Source organism: Portunus trituberculatus, chromosome 29 (genome assembly GCF_017591435.1).
Source record: "Portunus trituberculatus isolate SZX2019 chromosome 29, ASM1759143v1, whole genome shotgun sequence".
NCBI lineage: Eukaryota > Metazoa > Arthropoda > Malacostraca > Decapoda > Portunidae > Portunus > Portunus trituberculatus.
In genome coordinates this window covers 5753179-5778511 of record NC_059283.1, presented here as the reverse complement: position 1 = coordinate 5778511, position 25333 = coordinate 5753179, and the positions used below count along the sequence as shown (strand labels likewise).

General features: G+C 40.8%; 1 protein-coding gene across 1 annotated transcript in view; it reads left to right on the top strand.

The window, feature by feature from the left end:
• Positions 1-25333, top strand: part of LOC123510572 — a 37001-nt gene that overhangs the window by 6998 nt on the left and 4670 nt on the right. The window contains exons 2-4 of the mRNA XM_045265849.1: positions 13353-13491; positions 23822-23945; positions 24745-24959. Coding sequence (XP_045121784.1) covers positions 13382-13491; positions 23822-23945; positions 24745-24959 — 449 coding nt within the window. The 5' untranslated portion in view covers positions 13353-13381. The remainder of the gene's footprint in view (positions 1-13352; positions 13492-23821; positions 23946-24744; positions 24960-25333) is intronic.

Here is a 25333-nt window from a genome sequence, read left to right as displayed (position 1 = left end):
TCATGGGACATTCGAGTCATATTTTGTGATTCATCTCATATTTGTGGCTTTTTATTACGATTTTCACATTTTTTTTACTTATTTTACAGTTGTGTAACCTTCCGGCTGTTGCTTTCCCCTCTTTTTTATTGATTTATTTGACTTTTACTTATATTTCTACCTATTTATTTATATCCTCATCTGTTTACTTGATTTTACTTCTTTTACCAGAGGCTAGACTTAAGATAGTTTTAAGAATACGTACTCAGTGCTATGAAATCAAAGTCATTTCTATCATTCTTTATTGCGTGTCATCATTTATTTATTAGGAAGAGAGAAGGAGCGCAGAAAACAAGGAATGATTAGCAATAGAGTGATAAACGGAGGGAAGAAGAGGAGACTCGTTACTAGAGGATATACTTACATAATTTAAGAATGTGTACTTAGTGCTATGTCATTTCTATCATTCTTTATTGCATATCATCATTTATTTATCAGGAGAAGAGAAGGAGAGGAAGAAAAGAATGAATGATTAGCAATAGTGATAAACGGAGGGAAGGAGAGGAAACCAGTTACGTAAAGGAGAAAAGAGAGAAGAGAGAGCAAGAGTAGGGTGATAAAAGAGGAAGGACAAACCAGTTCAGTGACAAAGGAGAGAAGGAAGGAGAGAGAAGGGGAGAAGTTTGATAAAGGAGGAGATAAGAAGGAAGAAGAAGGACAGGGAATAAAAGAGAAATTTTATGAGGTGGCACGGACTGAGAGAGAGAGAGAGAGAGAGAGAGAGAGAGAGAGAATAGGTAGTAAGAGAAGGAAAACTGGTCCTGACTCACCTTCCTTCTTCCCTCCCTCCCTCCTTCCCTCCCTCTCCCTCCCTCCCTGCCTCTCCTTTCCTATCCTTCCCTTCCCTTCCCAGGATTTGTAAGTGGGAGAGAGAGAGAGAGAGAGAGAGAGAGAGAGAGAGAGAGAGAGAGAGAGAGAGAGAGAGAAATAGGGCGTAGGAGACTATACCCACGCTCGACCATGAACCAGAAAGAGAGAGAGAGAGAGAGAGAGAGAGAGAGAGAGAGAGAGAGAGAGAGAGGAAACACATCTATTCAACCTTATCCTGACAATTCTTTTCCCTCCTCCCCTTTCCACTCCTCATTCTTTCCTCCAGCCTCCTTCCTTCCATCCCTCCGTCTCTCCAAGGCTCGCTGTAGGAAATACCTGGAGAGTGAGTTCAGGTGAGGGAATGACTAATAATATTTCAATCACACAAAAGAAGAAAATAAATGATGTTAATGATGATAGTAATAAGCTTAACCAATAAATAATAATGATGGTAATGTTAAAATAATGACAACCACCACCACTACTATGACTACTACTACTACTACTACTACTACTACTACTACTACTACTACTACTACTACTACTACTACTACTACTACTACTACTACTACTACTACTACTACTACTACTACTACAACAACAACAACAACAACAACAACAACAACAACAACAACAACAACAACAACAACAACAACTACTACTACTACTACTACTACTACTACTACCACCACCGCTGTTACTACTACTACTACAACTATTACATTTCTATAATCACGTCTATCTTTTTCTTATCTACTTCACCAACAATCACCTATCATTTAATTTCCCGCCTTCGAACCCCCACGCTAACAAATACTCGTTTTGAAGACTAGTCCTTGCTTTCCACCGTCTCGTGTTTCCGACCTGTCACTTCTCTCATTACCTTCACGCTGAGGTTTGATCTGGATTCCCTGCTGGCTTCCCTGTGGCCATGGACATCTCCTTGTCTTCTCTCTTTCACCTCGCTTACCACTAAGACTGCCAATGTAGTCTGTTTAATTCTGGGAGTGTGCTGTAGCTCAAACACTGCCCTTCACTTCTCTCTCTCTCTCTCTCTCTCTCTCTCTCTCTCTCTCTTAGTCTTATTTTTGTTTTCGTATCTGTTTCCCTGTTTGTCTGTCTCTATCCTTCGTTTTCTATTAGTGTTTGATTTTCTTTCTGTTTCTTCTTTCGCCTTGTTTTCTTTTTTTTCTTTTCTGTTTTTTTATTGTTTTTTTTATGTGTCTATCCTTCTTTTTTGGTAGATGTTTTTTTTTTCTCTCTCTCTTCCTCCTTCTCTCCTTCTTTCTATATTGTTATTTTTTTTCTTTTTGTGTGTTTTTTGCGTTTTTTTATGTTTTGGATCTACGTCTCTCTCTCTCTCTCTCTCTCTCTCTCTCTCTCTCTCTCTCTCTCTCTCTCTCTCTCTCTCTCTCTCTCTCTCTCTCTCTCTCGTCTTTTTTTCGTCTTTTGTTCTTCTTTTATTTCATTTTACTTATTTCCTGATTTTTTTCTTTATTTTCTGTGTTTTTCTTTCACTTTTCTCTGTTCCTACTCCTCTTTTGTACAATCTCTCTCTCTCTCTCTCTCTCTCTCTCTCTCTCTCTCTCTCTCTCTCTCTCTCTCTCTCTCTCTCTCTCTCTCTCTCTCTCTCTCTCTCTCGGCCTACCTACTTTCGCCTTGCCTCTACGAGTTTGCCAATCTCCTAATGAAATACAGTGAAAGTCTAAGCTCAGTGCAGGCAGAATACTGTACAGTAACATTTCACCCTGGCTCAACCTTATCGAGAACTTTTTTTAATGTAAGAAAGGGAAGCTGGCCAAGAGCAACATAAAGCGATATAAAAGACCCACTTAGTTCCCAGTCCCCTTGTAAGTCTGATGGATAAATATCTTGAAAACTCCGTCTTAAATGAAGTCAAGTTATAGGAAGTTGGAAATAAGGGAGTTTCAGAGTATACTAGATAAAGGTATGAATGATTGAGAGTAATGGTTAATTCTTGCATTAGGGAGTGTGACAGAGCTTAATTCACAAACACATATTCTATTACGAGAGCCAATCATTACTGCCTCATCTTCTAAATATACCTGAGGGGAAAAAGGCAGGTGTAATTAAGGCTTTCATCGACCTGTCTTACCTTAGCTCAGAGAGAAAAGGTTGAAAGAGAGAGAGAGAGAGAGAGAGAGAGAGAGAGAGAGAGAGAGAGAGAGAGAGAGAGGTCTAAATAAAGTTCCTTCTACCACCCCTCCCCTCCCTGTCATTGTCACGTGACCTCTTTCCTCTCTCTGCCTTCCTACACTCTGCCTGACCTCGTGGTTTCCCCTGTGTGACCTCTGACCTGGTAGCAATAGGAAGTGGTACTTTCTTGTTTAAAACGTGTGTTTGTATTTATGTATGTGTTAGTTGTATGTTTCTTGTGTAATACATATATAGTTAGGCGTGTTTTTTTTTATAAGTAGTATCTCTTTGTTTTGTGTGTGGATTTTTATGTTTATTTGTGTATTTTTAGTATATTTCATGTGAGGAACGTGTATTTTAGTTTTGTATTTACTTATCTCTTCATTCTTTTATTTTGTTATTGTATCATTTCTTTCCCTACTTTTCTCTATCATTTTCCTTTCTCATTTATCTGTGTTTATATTGTCTTTTCTACCTCTTATCTCCACTCTCGATCTACTCATACACTAAACTCCTAACTGTTCCTTTCTTCTTATCTCATCTTCTCTTTACACGCCTCCTTCAAAACAGTTACTCACACACTCACACACAGCTCAGTAACCATCATAATTCATCACGTCTTCTGCTGTCTGGCGGTGTAAGAGTAATCAAACTTAACCCCTTGAGTACTGGGACGCATTTATACCATGATTTTTGTGTGTGTGATTTGACGATTTTATTTACATTAGGGAGGGTCTATGGAGGTTAGAAGATAATGGCCACAGTCTTCACTATTCTAATCATCGACATAAGTTTCTGAAGCTGTAAAAATCACCAAATAGTAACCAGAATGAGTATGAGAACGCGTCGTGGTACTCAAGGGGTTAAGAGAGAAGCTTCCTGGTGTAATCTCTCCTCATCTCATTGTCACCTTGACGCACACTCACACATACACACTAACACGCCTTCCCGTTACGCCACTGCCTTGAGATGTGCTGACTGCCTCTTTGTGATGCTAAAAGGAGTGACAATGATATGAGTAATAGAAAAGAGAGAGGGGTGAGTAATAAGAGTAGTAGAGAGGAATAAGGGCGTAGACTAATAATGGAGAGAAAACGGGAGGTAAACACTAGGTAGAGATTGCAGAGGGCGGGGAGCGGTAATGGGAGTAAAGGGGGAGACATTGGGTTGACAGAGGGCGGCAGGCGCAAGGTGACTGACCCTCCCAAGAACCGCTCGTCTCACGCACCTACGTTTTCTGTTCGTGCCTTCAATGGGTGACTGCGGTGCGTCCTTCAGAGCCTTGCATGCTAGTTTAAGATGCTTGGATGACGCACTCTCTCTCTTTCTCTCTTCCTTCCCTACGCCTCCTGCATGAAAACAAAGTACCTTGACACAATATACATGGACATTTGTATCCTTTCTCTCTTCATCTGTGTTTTTCGTGTGTGTTTTTATATTGTTACACATGAAAGGAGGTTATACTTAAGTTACGACTGTTTTGTGCAAAGTGGCAGTGTTGATGTGTGTGTGTGTGTGTGTGTGTGTGTGTGTGTGTGTGTGTGTGTGTGTGATGATTCTTGTTTCTATTGTGTTTCCGGCTATTTGTATTGGTGGCTTTGTGTGACTCTTTCCACCAGTCACATAGAAGTGTGGTATTGTGATCTTAGGTGTAAATATTACATGGTTTTGTTTGATGCTACTACTACTACTACTACTACTACTACTACTACTCAGCTAATCATGCCACTCATCCCCCGAAGCAACACGCGTGAGGGAAGCAAACCACAGTTACCTTCAGAGTACACAAGTTAACCTAGATCCTTGAGTTTCTGTGTCTGTCAACGCCAAGCACACTGAAGCATTGTGTGTGTGTGTGTGTGTGTGTGTGTGTGTGTGTGTGTCATCTGATTACCGAAGCGAACTCGTGTAGTCTTGCAATGCATCGTGACAGCCTTACAAGCAGTCACGATATCAATACCTATTTTTTTTTGTACAGTCCCGCTTGGTTGGGTGGAAAAAAAGAGTGACTGAGAGCGAGTTACGAAAAATGGAAGAGATGTGAGAGAAAAAGATGAAGGAGGAGAAATGGATTGGAGAAGATGAGAAAGGAGATTGTTCATATACGAGTGAAGGAAAGTGATAGAGTAGAGAGAAAAAAAGAGAAGGATTTTAAAGAGAGTAGAAAAGAGGGATGAAAAGAAAGCTGTGATGATGGAAAAGGGAAAAAAATAGTCCAATGAAGAAAGAAAGTTTGAAATAAAAGAGAAAGAAGAGGATACCTTGATGAAAAGAAAAGAATGAAGGAAAAACAGAGAGAGAGAGAGAGAGAGAGAGAGAGAGAGAGAGAGAGAGAGAGAGAGAGAGAGCAGAGCGTGATGGTGCAAGAATGAAGAAAGTTAAGAATTCATATAAGAAAGAGGAAGAAAAAGAGGAGGAAGAAGAGAAGGTGACGATGCAAAGGAGAAGAAAAGAAACAGTTTATAGAAGAGATAAAGAAAGAAAATAGGAAAAGGAAGAGACGATAGTATAGAAAAGGGGAAAAAAAGAGAAAGAGGAGATGACGCAGGAGGAAGAACGAGTTTATGAGGTATTCAGTCGTCTATATATTGATTCCTTTGACCTTGAACGTAAGGGTAGCGCCGTGACTCCTGCCACCTGACCTTTCACCTTCACTCACCTTAATATGCTGCATTCATATCTGGCGCCTGAATGAATAACCTACTGACTCATATTTTTCACTGAGTCACTTTGTCTATATTCATTTTGTCTCGCTGGTTCTTTTATATATGGAATCATTCACTTATAGTTCATTTACTCATGTTTCTTCACTGGCTTATTTACTTATTTGTTAATTTTACCAATATGATTTATAGTATCTAGTCATACACTTAACCCCTTCAATACCGGTTCACGTTTTTACCTTGAGATTTGTGTACGCTTAGACCATTTCATTGTCATTAGGAAGGGTCTATGGAAGTCAGAAGATTAATGGCCACAGTCTTCACTATTCTGATCCCCTATATAAGTTTCTGAAGCTGTGTAAAATCGTCAGATAGGTAGAATGAATATAGAAATGCGTCATGGTGCTGAAGGGGTTAAAGTTAATTCGGTTACTCAATCACCTGTTATTCATTCACTAATCCACCCATACCATCATCCATACGTCCATTCACTCACTCACTCATCTGTCATTAATTGATTTACCTACACTATTCTTAACAGCTTATTATCATTCATATGTCCATTCATTCACTCACGCACCTGTTATTCAATCAGTAATTTCTCCATACCGTCTTATTATCCCACCATTTTATTTCACGTTCACTCACTCACTCACTCATCTGCATTCATTAATTTATGTATACTATTCTTAACAGCTCATCACCATTCATACATTCATTTATTTCACGTTCATTCACTCACTCACTCATCTGTCATTCATTAATTTATGTATACTATTCTTAACAGCCCATCACCATTCATACATTCATTTACTCCACGTTCATTCACCTCACGTTCACTCACTCACTCACGCTATTTACAACTCCAGGAACGTGACCTTGAAAATGGAAACAATAAGCCTCGTTCCTAACAATCAGAGGACAATAGACACTAATTCTCAGAGCCTCGTCCTGGTATAGAATTATTATCACTATTACTATTACCTTTCCATCTTGTACTGTCTGTTACTCTACTATTACGTAAGGAATCTATATTTTTTTTCATTTTTTTATTTTCCATCTCCGTTTTTTCCTGTTTTTCCTTATTTTTTCTTACTTTGTTGATGAGAGAGAGAGAGAGAGAGAGAGAGAGAGAGAGAGACGGACAGGCAAAAAGACAAAGAAAGATCATGCTTAAAGAAGATAAAGAAGAATGAAAAAGCGTAATTATTATAACCTTTTCAAACTCTTTTTTTTTCCGATCGGTATTATGAGTACGGTTCATTTTTCAGATGCTCGATAAAGGTTGTCTTTCTCTCTCTCTTGGTGGGAAAAGACAGGAAGGGTGTGTCTCAGGCCGGCCTTGTGTGTGTGTGTGTGTGTGTGTGTGTGTGAATCATTAGTAGTCGATGCTAAAATAGTTTTTGTTTCCTTCTTTGCTTTTTTTCTCTTGCTTATATTGCTCCTCGTTCTTCTCTTTTTCCTTTTCCTACTTTCTTTGCCTTTCTTTCCTTCCTTCTCTTTTCCTTTTCCTACTGCTACTCTTACCCTTGTTATTCTTGTTCGTCTTCTTTTTTCTCCTTCGTCTTCTGTTTCTCTTCTTGTTATTGTTTTTATTCCTCTTGTTTGCCATCTTTTCCTCCTCACACACACACACACACACACACACACACACACACACACACACACACACACACACACACTCAAACAAATCATCCGTTAATCTCTAATTTAATTTCTCACTACCGGGTATACCTTTGCTCTCATGGCCACGCTCTTAATGAGATTCTAGACAGGTAGATCCTCTCGTAAGGGTCAGGTGTGCGTTGGTGAGTGTTTGTATTGTGTTACCTGTATGCGTCAATTATCTCCAAGGTTTTTTTAATCAATTTTATGTATTTTATTATTATTATCATTGTTATCATTATTTTTTTTTTAACGTGAATGAAAATGTTAAGTGATTTTTTTTCAGAACGTTACTTCGACTTATCTATTTATTTTGTTATTCTTTTAATTTCTTTCTCACTGATATCGTACATTTTCCTTTGTTTTCGTCAAGCTATCATCTCTTTCTCTCTCTTCCCTCCCACAAACACCTAGCCTTCATAACTCATCCAGTTCTCACCTCTACTAACCCTCCAAAGACCCTACCTTCCCTCCATACTAGTACCTCGCTTCTCTCTGCCTCTATTACCTCATTACCTTCCCTTTTGCCCCAGGGTATCATCGCGACATGTTTGGCTGCTCCAGTAACCTCCCTCCCCAGGCTTAAGAGACCCCAGCAACGGTACATTTAACCCCTAGTGTAGTTGGAAGACTTGGGTATGTGTACGAGTCACGCTTTGGTGTAGAGAAGAGTGTTTTCAAGGGTTTACGAAAGGATCATGGGTAAGAGTAGGTATGGTTTGGAAAGAAGGAAGAAGAGGTGATAAGAAATGGACCGGAAGAGGCAGGGTAATGAGGTAGGAGGCAGGGGAGTTATGAAAAGAAAAGAGGGAAAAATGTGATATATTGGCAGGATAAGAGGTAGGAAAGATGCAAGAAAGGAATAATCATGACTGGTTAACACGGTAGGAGAAGAACAGGGACGGGAAGCAGACAGCAGAGAGTAAAGCAAGAGAGTGTAGCAGGAAGGGAAACAAACAGATAATAGACAGAAAACAGAGAGGTATGGAGGAAACATAGAAAACAGATAGACAAAACACATAAAAAGACAAGGAAGAAGAGATTATAGAACCTAAAAAACTAGAGAGGAGGGAACAGAATAAGATGAGCGAACAAATAGTAGAAAGATGAGAATATAAAACAAAAAGGACTAGAAAAAAGAAGAGAGAGAACAGGATGAACAAGCAGATAGTAGAGAAAAGACGAGGTATGAGAAAATATAGAACAAAAAGAACCAGAAATTAAGGACGAAAACAACGGAAACAAAAGATAGCAGACAGAAAAGCGAAATAAAAACATACACCAGTGATAGAAAAGCGAAATTAATAAGAGTACACCATTAAAAGAGGCGAAATAAAAAAAAAACACTGAAAAAAAAACGAAGTAAAAAGAAAACATCACTAAGATTCATTGTAAACTTGACACGACAACTCAAGAAACAAAGGCAAGCAAGCAGTATAAGAGAGCATTAAACTCAAGCACCAGCATCAGTAGCAACAACAGCATCCTCGCCCCAAGGTTGTGTCCGCCCCGCGTGTGTCGGTGTGCCGGAAACCTGAAGGTGAAAAAGATAAATACACACATCCTCTTGCCAGCGAGAAACGAGGTGATTAGCGAGTCGGGTTGTTAGTGGTGGTGGTGGTGGTGGTGTTGTGGGGGTGGTGGTGGTGGTAGTGTTGTTGTTGTTGTTGTTGTTCTTCTTCTTCTTCTTTTTCTTCTTCTTCTTCTTCTTCTTCTTCTTCTTCTTCTTCTTCTTCTTCTTCTTCTTCTTCTTCTTCTTCTTTTCCTCCTCCTCCTCCTCCTCCTCCTCCTCCTCCAGGAAGTGAACTAGACTCACACACACACACACACACACACACACACACACACACACACACACACACACACACACACACACACACTAACCAAGCATTTCCTGAGCAGTTAACGCGTACCTATATTTACAAGCACAAGGAGCAGGTAATTACAGGTAAAGACAGGTAACCTCGGACACTGGGGTTTAGATATGGGCGTTGAGTACGTGTGGGCGGGGTTAAAGAGAGTGTTGGGGTGGTAGGGAGTTGTGGGCGTGTTTAGGAGGGTTGTGGGCGTTCATAGGTATAATTAATCCTCTCATGACAACAGAGAGAGAGAGAGAGAGAGAGAGAGATTGATGTGTCGGTCCAATGCTCGCGTGTCTCACCTGCTAACCCACTTCCTCTCTCTCTCTCTCTCTCTCTCTCTCTCTCTCTCTCTCTCTCTCTCTCTCTCTGCTGCCAAATTGCAAATAAAACGCAGAAAAAGTGATACGTGTACAGATATTCAGGGTAGACTTGCATATTTTTTATTAGTCAGGGAATTGACGTTAGAATTGCTGTGATGTTGCAGATTTAGATGGAAAGCTTAATTCTGGAGAGGAAATGACTTGTGGAGGGGAGAAGAATAGAAAAGCAGGAAGGGGAGACATACTGAGAGAAGAGGGAACAAAAAACACATTACCAGCGACGAGAAAAACAGAATAATCGAAACAGGAAGAGAAAACAGAAAGCAGATGAAGGAAACTGAAAGAGAGAGCGAGAATTGAGAGAAGAAAAGAAGGTAGAGAGGAAAATGTGGATGAAGGAAAGAAAAACAAGGGAAAGAGAAAGGCAAGAAAAGACGAATAAAAAAGAGAAAGGACAACAATGATAGCGAACCGAGAGGATGAAGGAAATTTGAAGGAGAGAGAGGAGAAGATGATGGGAGGAAAATGATGACAAAGGAAAGAAGATAAACAAGGGAAAGAGAAAGGCAAGAAGAGATGAAAGAAAAGAAGAAGGACAAGAAAGATACTGAACCAAGTGAATATTTTAAGAGGATGTGGGTTGAAGAAGTGGCATTAGAAGGTGGCGGGACAGGTGAATACGAGCTGGGAAGGGCGTGGACCGGGAGGAGGGCGTTCATTTACACTCCTAGCAATCTTCCAGGGCATTAGTCAAGGTTTCGTGTTAGATAAGACTGAAGAAACTGAAACCCTTATTCTGTTGATGTGTTTATTATTGCAACGTTTAGACAAGAAATTAGTGTGAGAATGATGTTACTTTTGCCTTTTTTTGTGCTATGGGTGTGTTTCTAAAGACTGTAGTGCAAAATTTGGCATCTTGCAAGCTAGAAGTGATTGAAGTTAAATGAAATTAAAGAAAATAAATCTTTTAACTACTATAGTCTTTGTTAACGTATAGGAAAGGCAAGAATGGCTTGTAAACAAAAATTACGTCATAAAGCATCACAAAACATACAACAATACTTCAACAAACGCGGCGTTTTACTGAACCACCACGGAGTGACGCTTACCGCGGCTATGCTTACTAAAAGAACCGACGTTTTGCCGACCCGTGATTGCGCAGCATGAGGGGAAAGTGAGTGGCGGTGTAACTGGTGGGAACTGGCTGTCTATCTTCCCTCTGGCAGTAATTGCGTGGCACTCCTTGGCTTCGATTGGTCTGTGATGGTAATGGTAATGCATTCAGGAATTCAATGATGGTGGCCCCATTGGTCTTGTAAATCTTTGTTCTGTTCTTTTTTTTCTTTTTCATCATTTCTTTCTTTTGCTTTTAATAGGAAATCATAAATTAATCGTTTCATATTTCGGTTACCGTAGTTTATAATTTCATTTTAAGAATATTCAATAGACTAATTCTAACAAAATCAAATAAAAATGAATAAATGGTTCAACAAAATGGCTAGGGGTGGGGATACATGAGTGGGCTTTAAGAATAGTCTGTCTAATTCTATCTTCTCTCCATTCTCAGTTCAGTCATGTATTGATATTAGACTATACGTGTCTTCAGTGTCTCATTAACTTAAACAGCACAGACAGACAAACACACAGACAAACAAGCCAGCCTTCATCACAGTGTTTGAGACAAAATAATGGGTTCCGGCTCGCTCTATTTTCCCCGGAAGCTTTCTATCTGTCGAGACCCCCTCCTTCAATCCCCCAGTCCCTCTCCCCACCTCCTCCTCCTCCTTCACAACTCTCACCAAGAACTCGCATCCTCACTGTCACACTTGTCACCAGCTGCTAATGAAGTTTTCTGGGTGTTCTTTACCAGTTCCAGTGATTCATTGCTCTCAAAACCTCAAAACAACCGGTCTTTCTTTGAAGCAATCTCTGTTTCATGCTGTTTCGAAGCTTCAGCTCTTATGATCATTTGCAGTGGAAGATATTGGACATTTTTCGAGTGTTTTCATTATTCTTTAGTTTCAAGGCACTTTTTGACTAGATAGAAACTTGATCTTGCCTCCTTTCCCTGTCGCCTGCTGCCCCGCCCTTCCTTGCTAAACGAGCCACGCACTCCGGTAGCCCATAACCCTCAGGCGTTGCTCGTGATGATCTGAAGGGCCCGGGGCGGTACTTGTTGCTGCTCCTGTGTTGCGCGGCGCTGTGTTGGTAATGCTGTGTTGCGTCACCCTTGGTTTGGTCCCTCGTCCACTTTTTTCCTCCCTTTCTTCCCGTACCTATTCATCCATTTCATAAGACCTCCCTTCTTTCCTGTCTTTCTTCTTGTCTGATCCTACCCTTCTTCATTTCCCCTTTCCTCTTCTTTATCTATCTTTTTAAGACCTCCTTCCTTTTCTGTTTTCCTTTCTTTATCCAATTCTTTATGCCTTTCTTCTAATGTTAGCCTTCTTTCTTGCTTTCTTCCTTTCTTCCTTCTGTCTATGCATTTTGTTTCCACAGTCTATCCTCCTTCTATCCTTCCATTTGTTTCTATCTCCACTTTACTTTATCTTTCCCTCCCTCATAGTAACACCCCGTCCCTCCTTTCCTCGCCATCACCTCCCACTTTCCATCTCGCCCATGCCATTCCCTCCCTCCCTTCCTGCCTTTGTCCCTTTCCTCCCTCGTGGCCATCTTCCCATCCCTCTCCCTCTCCCTCCAACCCTCTACAGTGCAAAAGATACTGAGATTTTTCCTTGGTGGAGAATAATGTCATTAAAAACGGTTAGTTAGTCTTTTGTTATCATTAAAAGCGAAGAATGTAAGAAAATTGAACGTTGGTATCTTTAAACTTTCCACTGGACTACACACACACACACACACACACACACACACACCTATACACGTGAGATGGCGAAATCTGGAGCTGGCGTGTGGCTTGGTTAGTGGCTTAGTGGCTCCAAACTGTCTTAAAACACTTCTGTCATCATCGCTACTTTCAAAATGTCCTAGATTAAGTAACATGGGATATTAAGGATGGGTTTTTTATGCTTTCGGTGACAAATTAATGATATTTCTACATTATCAACGGGAAAACAACACTTAAAAAACCTGGACAATCATCTGTATAGCCTTTGCAAAATGTGACTTGAGAGGGCAGAGCGTTTCAGAGAGGGCTAAGTGTGCAGGCGGGAGCATAGCGTGGTTACCAAGGCCGCGGCGAGGGTGTCACCACTGTAGGTAAGTAGGAAGGATGTGGCGGTTTGTGTCGGTTTGGCAAGCGTGCTGAAGGAAGGGGGGTAGGAAGGGAAAGGGAGGGATTAGCAGCCTCCGCCTCTTGTATGAAGGAAAATTGATACTTAGCCGAGGAAAGGGAAGGAGGAAGTATAGTTATCAGCAGTTTCTTCTCTTCCAAACTATGACATTTATATTCCCGTATAGTGAAGGAGAGGGAGAATGAGCTACTACGTTTATATTGATATAGAAGGAGAGGGAGGAGCTACTGAAGAAGGGGAAGGTGGAGGAGGAGGTTAACGGTTTTCGTCTCTTGAGAACTATTGAATTTTTGCTTAATCAAAAGAAATTAAGACATTTTTCCTGATATAAAAAGTTAAGATTATCAAAATTGCTTGTGTGTGTGTGTGTGTGTGTGTGTGTGTGTGTGTGTGTGTGTGTGTGTGTGTGTGTGTGTGTTTCCGTGTGTATATTTTACTAAGTGACTCTTCTAATAATTATACCTTTCAGAATATTTTACGTATTTGTTTTGTTTCATCATTGATAGTCGTCATTAACCATCCGCTATGTCTCCCACTCATCAATTATCCTACTAATATCCTTTTCCCTTCCCTCCCAAACAGGTCTTGGAAAGCAACGCCCGTGAGGTGCCATGGGCGTGCGGGGGGCAGTGGGAGTGCTGGTGGTGCTGGCGTGGGCGTTGGTGGGCGTCAGGGGTCACGGCAGACTGATTGAGCCTCCCGGGAGATCAACGGCCTGGAGGTGAGTCGCCCAGGTGGAGGAGGAGGAGGAGGAGGAGGAAGAGGAGAAGGAGGTGGATTAAACAGGATAAGTAAGCAGTAACAGATCGTATTTTATTTCATTCTTTCTTCTCTTTGTTTTTCTTTTGTTATAATACTTAACTACTTTGTACAAAAAATAGATTAGATAGTTAAGTAGAAAAACAAGATAGTAAAGAAGGATGAGAAGAAGAAGGGGGAGGAAGAAGAGGAGAGAGAGAGAGAGAAGGATAATAACAAAGCAAAACAATATGCACCTCAAAAATATAAACAACAACAACTACAACAACAACAACAAAAATAACTACTACTACTACTACTACTACTACAGCCACGTAAGACTGTTGCTCCCACGCATACATAAGTACACACCATTGTTCCTGTGAGTCATTCTGGGATTCGATTGTGCTTCGAATCCTTTGTTAGCAGGACGAAACCGCTTCATTAGACTGCCGTAATGTCAACCCCAGGAGGAGGAGAGAGAGAGAGAGAGAGAGAGAGAGAGAGAGAGAGAGAGAGAGAGAAATTATGTTCATTGCGTGAAGATAACTATCAGAATCATAAACATTACATTCCCGTCTCAGTTTTTCATCTTTGAAGTTGATGACAAGATATGGGATCAGGAGGAGGAGGAGGAAGAAAAAGAAGAAAAGAAGAGGAGGGAGGGAGGAAATAGCAGGAAGGAGGGAAAGAGGGAGGGAAAAGTTGAACTCTCTAACCTTTCTCCCTCTCCTTCCTGTGACTTCTAAACCTTCTCTTTTCTTCTCTTTCTCTTTGTCACCTTTCATCATCCTTTTTCTTTTATTAATTTTTTCTTTCTGTTACGTAACACGATTTCTTGGATCCATGAATGATAGATTTTCTATTTTAAGCACATTATAAAGGCTTATTTTACTGTATTTCATTATTTTATTTTTTTTCAAGTAAACGTTTTGTTGTCGCCTCTGAAATCAAAATTGGTCAAGTCGACGCCCTGTGGTCTTGACTGATAAGGAACTGCGGTCTGCGATTTCTCTCTCTCTCTCTCTCTCTCTCTCTCTCTCTCTCTCTCTCTCTCTCTCTCTCTCTCATTCCGGTAGTCTAGTTCACTTTAACAGATCCAGTATTACTCTTTTTATTTATTTGTTTATCTATTTTTACGGAAGAATTAAAGAGTTACTGAATGCTCTCAAAAGATGGAAGAAGGATGAGGAAGGAAGAAGAGAAGGAACAACAGGAAGATGAAGAGGTAGAGTGTGAATGGCAATACAGCTTCACTCTCAGGACATCAATGGGCAAAAGGCGAAAGACTGAAAGACACCACACCAACAACCTTCACCACCACTAATGAGAAACTAGAGCAGAGTAGGTTACATGATACAGTCAAACACGGAAGAGAAAGAGAAGAGAAAGAGAAAGAGAAAGCCAGGTAGAGGGAGGGACAGTGGGGAGAAAGTACGAAAATATACAAGAAAGTCAAGGCCGGACACCTCAAGACCTCAGGGAGAGAGAGTGAAGCTTTGGACTCGAAACTATAGCGCTCTTACTGGACACTAATGGTTCACACAGACTTGGTCACTTTGAGAGGAGAAAAATATCAAAGTTACAGATGTTTTTCAGATATTCTAATGGGTACTTTGGGTTTCATTTGTCACATTTCAGTAGATGAATATGTGGATGCTTTACTTCTGCCTGAGAATAAATTAATGTCTTTGTATGATATCAGATTCTTTTTGGAGGATTTATAACATTCGTATCAGAGAGAGAGAGAGAGAGAGAGGCAAGGTGGCGTGGTGTCAGGATGTGCCTGGAAGGAAGGGAGGAAAGCGTAAAGAGGAAGTCGAGTTTCCCAGCCGCTTGTCTACTCCTCTTCCTGTCCTTCGTCACTTTTTCTCCACGTGAACCAGAACCATAACTATCACCAGAGTTTGTCCTTCCGAGCGCGTCCACTTACGAAGATAGAGAAGAGAGTTACAATTTCTCCTCGACTCACTTTCTTTCGATCCAGTTTTGTCTTCTAAATTTACAGATGCGGTTTGTATCAGAGAGAGAGAGAGAGAGAGAGAGAGAGAGAGAGAGAGAGCAATACTCATCTTTATTTCTTTCTTGTGTGAGTTTGTGTGGGAGTGTACGGTTGTGTTTGGTAAGGTACGATGAACCTTCTTTGCTTTCTCCAGTGCTTTATATGATTCCCTTATGGTTGCTGTATAGGATTCGATGCTTTATTATTTTTTTCGATGTTTTTTGTGGTCTGTAACGAAAGAAAGCTTAATAGGAAAAAGATTGTAATTGTTTGTTCTCCTCACTATTCTCCAAGGTCATTGTCCTTGAGAAAGAAAACGGTGGTCAGAGCAGAGAAGGAAATGGGAGTGGCAGGAAAGGACAAAGGACAGAATTATTAAGAGAAATGAAAGGAGGTCGTGGTGCAGCTTAGGAAACATTATCGGTAGAAGAAAAGCAGGCCAGAAATTCAAGTTTAAGTAAAAAAAATAGAGCAACAGTCACAAACAAGTAAGAAAGTTAAAAAAAAAAGAGAAAACGTAGAATAAAGGAAGAAATTACTGAGATAAATCCTGGTAGCTATAACTTCGAAAATACTAATAGTAAAACAAAGGCAAGCCATAGATTCAAGTCTGATAAAAGGAATGAGAAGCTATTGTAGGAAAGAGTAAAAATCAGTTAACGGGAGTGGCAGGAAAGTAGGAAACAATTATGGAGAAATTAGGAAAAAACAAGAGAAATGAAAAGAACCGATGGTACAACTAAGAAAATATAATTATTAGATGAGGAAAAGCAAGCAAGAAATTCGTTTGACTAGAAATAGATCGATTATGATAAATATAATAAATATGAATACCACTTGAATATAGAGGAAAATAGGAAAGAGTGAAGATATGTACTTGTCTGTGTGTGTGTGTGTGTGTGTGTGTGTGTGTGTGTGTGTGTGTGTGTGAAGGATAAAAAGAGCGGAAAGCAAAAGGAACTGAGCGTGAAATAAGAAGAAACAGAAAAAGAAGAAAAAAAAAGATTAGAGAGCGTTAAAAATTAATCATTCTGGCGAAAAGGGAAATTTTTGAAAAAGACACGCACTATTTAAAACCATTTTTGCACTGCTGTTGGATTCAATTGTTTAATCACTGTTCTAATTCGCCCTCATTAACTCGGAATTGGTTGGAGAAAGTGCCTGTTCTTTTATTTTTTTTTTCTCATTTTCTTTCTTCTTCTTCTTCTTCTTCTTCTTCTTCTTCTTCTTCTTCTTCTTCTTCTTCTTCTTCTTCTTCTTCTTCACCATAATCATCTTTATCTTCATCCATCTTCTTCTTCTTCTTCTTCTTCTTCTTCTTCTTCTTCTTCTTCTTCTTCTTCTTCTTCTTCTTCTTCTTCTTCTTCTTCTTCTTCTTCTTCTTCTTCTTCTTCTTCTTCTTCTTCTTCTTCTTCTTCTTCTTCTTCTTCTTCTTCTTCTTCTTCCTCCTCCTCCTCCTCCTCCTCCTCCTTCTTCTTCTTCTTCTTCTTCTTCTTCTTCTTCTTCTCCTTGTTATTCTTCTTCATCGTCATCATCATCATCATCATCTTCTTCTTCTTCTTCTTCTTCTTCTGAGAGAGAGAGAGAGAGAGAGAGAGAGAGAGAGAGAGAGAGAGAGACTGGTATCATCTTTGCAGTTCTAACCTTGATAGTCTTCACACACAAACAGGTCAAGTGTTGCTAACTCTCTTATAGGAAAGTTTCTGTGTTATTGGGTCTTCTCCTCACATTGGAAACTAGACTGGCTCACCAACACTACTCATTCCCATCATTTCCTTGACCTCTAGTGTCCCTGTGTGCTGAAAACCTACTCCGGAGAAATCTAGGAAGTAAACATGTATATCGTCTAACTCAACATCTAGTTTATTACATTTAGCCGTGCTTGATCGTGCTATGCCGTATAAACCTGACCTCACTTAACCTCTTACTCTATTCCATGTCCATGTCACCTCATCATTACCGTACCTAATCTCTCCTTACCTTTCCTTACCTTACCTTATCTTACCTTACTTCACCTTGCCTTGCCTTATACCTAACCGCATCTCACTTTCACCTCACCGTATCTTACATTAACTTACCTAACTTCACCTTATCTTGCCTCTCCTTACTTTACCTTGCCTAACCTAACCTAACTTTACCTCACCTTACCTAACTTTATCCTACCTTAATTAATGTCTGTTCAACATCTCGTCAATCTTATGTAAAAGTGGCCAGGATAACAAAAAAGAAAGAAAGAAACTCAAAAAAGGTGCCAGTTCTAAAAGAGAATACTGTGTGTGTGTGTGTGTGTAATTCACTGTTTGATCTGCTGCAGTCTCTGACGAGACAGCCAGACGTTACCCTACGGAACGAGCTCAGAGCTCATTATTTCCGATCTTGGGATAGGTCTGAGACCAGGCACACACCACACACCGGGACAACAAGGTCACAACTCCTCGATTTTCATCCCGTACCTACTCACTGCTAGGTGAACAGGGGCTACACGTGAAAGGAGACACACCCTAATATCTCCACCCGGCCGGGGAATCGAACCCCGGTCATCTGGCTTGTGAAGCCAGCGCTCTAACCACTGAGCTACCGGGCAGTGTGTGTGTGTGTGTGTGTGTCGTGGATAGTCTCCATTGATTTTTGTCAGTGACCTTCGTGTGTTCTGGGAAATAAAATATGTTTGTCAGAGCAGTGTTGTGTGAGGAATGTGTCTCGTGTCGTGCTGCTTGTAAACACTGAAGCTTTAGTCATTGAGCAAACACTGTCCTATTCGCTCACCATTCTGAGTTCACCTGACCGATTGCTATTAGTATTCTAGAGGTAGGGGGTTAGTACTGCTTCGCTGATGTATTCTATTTTCTTCAGGTTCATCTGGTTTTTGTCCTTGAGTTTGAATAATGAACGAGGCTCAGAGTCAAGACCGGTTGGCTGTAGTTCACTCAATTATGCATTATATGGGCCGAGGAACACTAAGGAACACAAACGAGCGAATAGAAGAAGACTAATTGGAGAATGAAGAGGAAAAAAACACACGTAAAATTAAACTTACACACGGACAAATCTTACAGAGAAAACAAACCTAAGCCAACCTTCCATTCTATCACAACCCAAAGTCCATCTAACATTGCACTCGTAAAATAGAATGACTCACTTTATTTCCTGTGTTTTGGGGCTTACTAGTCTTCCGCGAATGCTGTTAATGGTTTTAGTGTCCAGTGAAGGCGTCGCGGGACCCCTAACATTCCCCCTCCGCTACAAAAACAAGTCCCTGAGTCGCCACTGGTTTTCCCCTCGCGTCCCTCTCTTTCTAGTACCACTTACCACCCTCACTGCCTCACGTAAATCCTCCGCCTCCATTACTTTCGCTTCCGTGCTTCACCGCTATGAATTTCACCTCGTAATATATCTAAAATTTCCTCCGCCATTCGCCTCTTTTTTGTGCATTTTCATAATAATTGTTCCCTTTCGTCATCTTTAATTTCCTCTCATAAAGTTTTTTGGTCCGTTTCCCTTCTATAATTTCCGTAATAGTTCTCTGTCATTACTCTTTCGTTTTACTTCTCATTCTCTTTCGTCACCCATTCTTTCCTTCCTATTTCCTGCTCTTTGAACCCTCCTGCCACCTTTCTTCCCTTCTTCATCCACATCTCTGTTTTATCTTCAATGAGAATCTCTCATTACACTTTCATTCATTCTTCATTTTCGTTTCCATCTTTCTGAACAATTCTCCCACCCTTCACTTTCACTTCTATATTATCTACATCCTTATTTTAACATCCAAAATAACCTTTACTCCTCATTCTCTTTCACCACTAGTCCTTCCTTCCCATGTCTTCCTTTCTGAGCAAACCTGTCACCACCGCCACCTTCCCCCTTCAGTCCCTCCTCCAGACACTGAGCAGCCTTGATCATTTGCACTTTTTTCTCTCTATTTTCACGTGGCAGTACGGTAAGACCAGATTAAACGTTACCCTCCCAGAAGAGTAACAACGTGGCCTGTTCGTATGATCTTTGGTTTGCATCGTTCTGAGTTTAAATCACTTTGGTTATGTTGTGTGTATTGTTATTTCTCCATTGTCTGTCTTGTAGTTCCTGGTTGACTTTTCTTTTCTTCTCTTTCTTCTCTTCTCTTCTCTTCTCTTCTCTTATTTTCTATTCTCTTCTCTTCTATCTCTTCTCTTTCTTTGATGGCGAAAACAGTTATATTTAAATTTAACCTTTGTGACTTCTATTTCTTCTCTCTTCTCTTTTCTTCTCTTCTCTTCTCTTCTATCTCTTCGCTTTCTTTTACGGTGATAAGAATTGTATTTTTTTTTTTTTATGATGGAGTTTTATTAGCATTCAGAGTAGTAATGAAATTGAGTTTGCATCAACAGATAGAGTAAGGATAGAGTAAAGGATTCATTTTATATTTTCTAGACTACATGAGTATTTTGTGATCTAATACAAAAAGCAAATAACAAATTAATTTTGTATTTTCTAAGCTACATGAATATCCAACATGCTTTAGTTCAACACACAGGCGTCTGAAAAATTATAAGGAATGGAAGAATCTGGGAGTGAAAGATTTAACCCTCTCAGAATGACAACCTTCCTTGGACAACCTTTAGAACACAACCTTACATCATATCTCTTCACTTCATCGTCACCAGCCTTCCTCACCGTAAACTTATGGACTTCACCGCTTTTTTATATTTTTTTGACTGCTACCTTTTATATAACATGCATCTGGTGTCTTTTTGTTTGCTGATATTCTCGTAAGGGATATTAAAGTTCAGAGGTTGTGCAGCTGTGTGTTTGTATGACTGACTTTGTTGGTGAGTTGGTGTTAGATGAAGGAAGTTAGTTGTGTAAATAGAAGTAAGGTAGAAAGGTTAGTGTCTTAGGGAAAATAACTGTCAGTAAGATATATTAGTTTAAAACATGAGGACTTTGATTTTAGTGAGGAATAGAAAGAAACAGAAATTTATTCTCATACTGAAGCAATTGAGAGAACAAACAAAAGAATTAAAGCATAGGAAGAAAAGTATAGCAAGGAATTAGTTAGTCACAGGAAGGAAGCAAAACACGAGGAAGATTTATTATTAAGGAAGACTAAGGAATAGAAAATTAATCTCATACCACAGAAACTGAAAAAGGTAAACAAATATTCAGTTACAGGAAGAAAATAACTACAAGGAACAGAATTAGTCATAGCAAATGAACAAAATAAGGTAAAATTTCCAGGAATGTCTCAGTAACTTGATATTTCCTCCTTCCTTCCCTTGTACTGTCAAGTTACTGCCATGTACTGAAGGACGCCAGAATGTTGCCTACGTTCTGGCTGACTTCCTGAATGTGTCGATCAATATAAGCCTGGGATTCCTGACCTTCTCTACCTACACTATACCTCTACTATTCTCTCTCTCTCTCTCTCTCTCTCTCTCTCTCTCTCTCTCTCTCTCTCTCTCTCTCTCTCTCTCTCTCTCTCTCTCCAGAACACCTCTGCTTCATTCACGAGCTTTCTATTCTATCTTTTATATATTTCTACTTCTCTAAATTCCCCAGCTACTCACTACCTCGCCTCTTACTCTCTCCACTAACTCCACAACCTGTTAACTCTACCTTTACTGCTCTCCTACATCTAATCTCCCACTATCCTCCATCTCCTCCATCATCGCATCCACTCATTCTTTCCCACCATATGTAAGGTGTAAAAGTTGCTCCACATTCCTCCATTCTAATGTCACCTTTAACTGTTCTCATCCACCTGTTCATCCACCTGTTCATCCACCCGCTCAGGTATGCAGGTGAGTGTTGAAACTGTGGGGCCAAACAGATGCCGAATAAGATGTGATTTGGTCTTCCTCTTCCTTGTCTATGCTGTAGTTGTAGTAGTTTGATGGTGGTGGTGGTGGTGGTGATGATGGTGGTTGTAGTAGTAGTAGTAGTAGTAGTAATTGATGGTGGTATTGTATTAAAAGTAACATGGTAGTTGAAGAAGAGGAGATGAAAGTAGAGGAGGAGAAATAAGAGAAACAGGAAAGAGAAGTAGAAGGAAGAATAAATAGAAGCAAAACAGAATCTCTCTCTCTCTCTCTCTCTCTCTCTCTCTCTCTCTCTCTCTCTCTTTTTCTCTTTTAGCTTTTTTTTCCGTCTCTTTCGTCTTTCTCGCCTTTCTTGTCTCATCTTTCAAGTTTCTTTTCTTTTTCGTCTCTCTCTCTCTCTCTCTCTCTCTCTCTCTCTCTCTCTCTCTCTCTCTCTCTCTCTCTCTTCCGTGTTCTCTGAGGTGTTGCAATATGACACATTCGCTCTCGCTCAACAATGAACACATCTGCTCTTTTTCTTCTCTTTTCCTTTACCACCATCGACCATAAGAGAGTAATTGTTATGTAACGCTTGTATTTCTCCTTTGTTGCTGTAAGTTTCCTTTATGAACTGCTAAAGAGACTATCATCATTATTTTTCTCTTATTTTTCTTTTTTTTCGTGCTATCGTTTACTTTTCTTCCTGTTTACTCGTGTCATCTATTGCATTCTTTTAAAAACTTTGCTATCATCATTTTTTCGTTTATTTTCATGTTTTCCTTGTTGTTGTATGTACACTAATCTATTTCCTTCGTATTTACTCCTACCATTCATTATTCTTATCTGAAAACACGGCCATCATTATTTTCAAGTTTATTTTCATGTTCTCCCTGCATATACTTTCACCTATCTTCTATATTCCACCTGTTTTCTATTCTGCCTCGTATATTTCCCATTCTTCCCCCATCTACATTCTTGCGTGTTTATTCCGTCTTTACCTGGGGGTGTTGGTCGGTGTCCGCGTGACCTACAGACACCCCATTCCTCCTTCCTCCCCCCTCATCCTGGCGTCCTCCCTGAGTGTACGGCCGCCCTAACGGGACCTTCTTCGCTTGTCTCCCTCCTGCCTCTCCTCCTATCCCTGCCTCATCCTACCTCATCTACTATGTTCTCTGTATCTTTGTAGTGTTCATATGTGAAGGAAGAGAATTTGATGCTAGTCTGAGTTATATTTGCAAGGTTGGGTCGCGCTATAGGTTGTAATGTAAGGAACTAGCGGAAGGTGACTGGTAAGTTATTCTATACCGCACTTCCGTCATCACTCGCTTCTTTGCTATAGTGTTTGGATGCGTGTTCGTTCTCTCATAAACTCTGCTCTCAAAGGCCACCAGGATGACTAGTCGGGTTTTCGTGGATGTTTTTTTGCCATTGATGATGCAGAAGACTTGTTAAACTACCATTAGGATAGTGAAAACAATGAAAAATCGTAGTAACTTTCACTATAACTTGTTAACCATGCAATCAACATAACGATAACTTGTTAAACTGTCACTAGCATCACCAAATCACGTCTTCCCTACAAAAAAAGAGTAAATAAATAAGATAAATAAAGCCATTAGTAATCAGAGAGCTTAAATCATCGAGCTAAAATCCTGAAACGTGAATGAATGTGGTCCCGGAAGTGTTACCAAGCTATACTGACTCACTCACCCAGGGTATGCAATCCACGCGCTTACTGGAAACACTAGGGAAGGGTGCGGGGTGGTGACGCATAAGTTGTGTTTCACTGGTGAGTTCCTGGCGATGGTGACCTTCAGGAAACTCGACATCCTGTGACGTGAAGGGTAGTCCAGTCCGGAGCCCTTATCCTGATCCTGCTTGTGTCCTGTGAGGCTTCGTAGGGACTCGTGGGTACTTCCTTTGGGTGGGGCTGTGTGATATAACCCGTTTTCTTTCACCCTCTTTTTCTCTTTTTTTTTTCTTTCTCTCTCTGTTTATGGGTTTGCTCAAGGGGCAACGAAAGGTAATCTAGGAAAAACAAGCTGCTAGGTCCTAAAAGAAATCTAGAAACCATTAGGCCTAATAGTTACATGCCCCTGTACATAAACCATAACCATACAATGTAACCAAAATAAACCTGACTACTATTATATTGCCAAGGTGTGCTTTAGGTCTCTCTTGGCTTATCTCTCTCTAGAACTGTATTGCAATGAGGTGTGTCCCGACAGGCTTGCCTTACCTCTTTTTGATTTATGCTTTTAGGACTAATTCTTGGTATATCTCTCTATAATCTGTGTACTGGTAAGTGTTGGGTCTCATTCTCAGCTTATATTTTTAGAATTTGTGCTCTGGCAAGTTTCAGATTTGATTCTTAGCTTACCTCTACATCCTATATTCTAATAAGATGCGTTTTGGCAAATTTTGATTCTGATTCTTAGCGTATTTCTTTTATGTTCTAATCAATATATCGGTAAGTTATGAGCGTGACTCTTGGCTTATCTCTATATCATGTGTTCTAATGAGGTATGTTCCTGCAGGTATGGCTTCGACACCCCTCACAACTATAATGACCACGAGATCTACTGCGGAGGATTCGCAAACCAGTGGCAGCGAAACGGGGGCAAGTGTGGCCCGTGCGGTGATCCCTTTCAGAGTCCCCAAGTAAGTCCCTCCCCTTCCCTCAGGTGTTGTTATAGGACGTCACTACCTGTAGGACTTCCCGCTTTATGATCTGTGATAATAGTGACATCATTGCTCCTCGTATAGGTATATTTGTCAGTACTAATACTCTATCCACTCCCTTCATTGCTCCTACTGTCTCCATAGTCTTCAGGGGATTTGGTGGCCTGTAGTTGGTTAAGGCGGCTCGTGTTCGAATCCTTGCCAAACATAGTTGCCCGGTGGGAGATGTAGCGTTCTCCCGTTAACCCTAGCGGTGCCAAATGACCTAAGCTGCTGCGGTGCCTAATTGAATAATTCCCGTTTTTGTTTCCATAATCTTCATATTCTATGCCTTTGCTATACCTTTCTACTCCTGTTCCCTCCTAATGGAATCATTCCTGTTTTTTCCATAATCTTCATGTTCTACCTTCACTACCTTTCTACTTCTCTTCCCTCCACTATACCTTATTCACCAGTACCTTCCTTAATTCCTTCCACTATACGCCCACTGCCTTCAATAAATCTAATATCTTCCCATTTCAGCCATTCACTATTTCCAATGCCTCCTATACTTCCATTATTTTTGTCTTTCTATCTACTTACTTATTAGGGACAGGCATGCCTTGGTCTTTTTCCAGAGGTATAAACTGGAGGGCATCAAGTATACTATAAAAACTTCCTTTTCACTAGTCTAGGGAAAGACCTGATATAGTGTGGCATCTCCGTTGTAACACACTGGTCTGTCAAGGTGCTGTCCATACCCTGCCTTGAGTTACCTGATGGCAATGTCTCTCCACAGCCGCGGGACAACGAGGGTGGCGGCAAGTACGGGCGCGGCGTGATTGTGAAGAAGTACAAGCACAGCAGCGTGGCGGTGATCGGCGTGGAGCTCACCGCCAACCACCGAGGCTTCTTTGAGTTCCACATTTGCCCGCATAACAATCCCTTGCGTCCCGTGTCCGAGAAGTGCCTCCAGCAGCACCTCCTGAAGCAGGCTGATGGCAGCGGGGCCAGGTGTGTGTGTGTGTGTGTGTGTGTGTGTGTGTGTGTGTGTGTGTGTGTGTGTGTGGAAGGAGAGACGAGCGGGACGAGACGAACGTTACGGAGACGAGCGGGGCGAGACGAAGAAAACCTTGCGATGAGCGGAGCCAGTGGTTTTCAAGGCGATGTGTGTGTGTGTGTGTGTGTGTGTGTGTGTGTGTGTGTGTGTGTGTGTTTCACTGTTTCACTGTTTGATCTGCTGCAGTCTCTGACGAGACAGCCAGACGTTACCCTACGGAAAGAGCTCAGAGCTCATTATTTCCGATCTTCGGATAGGCCTGAGACCAGGAAGACACACATTGCGGCGGTGACACACCGGGACAACAAGGTCACAACTCACGGGCGGA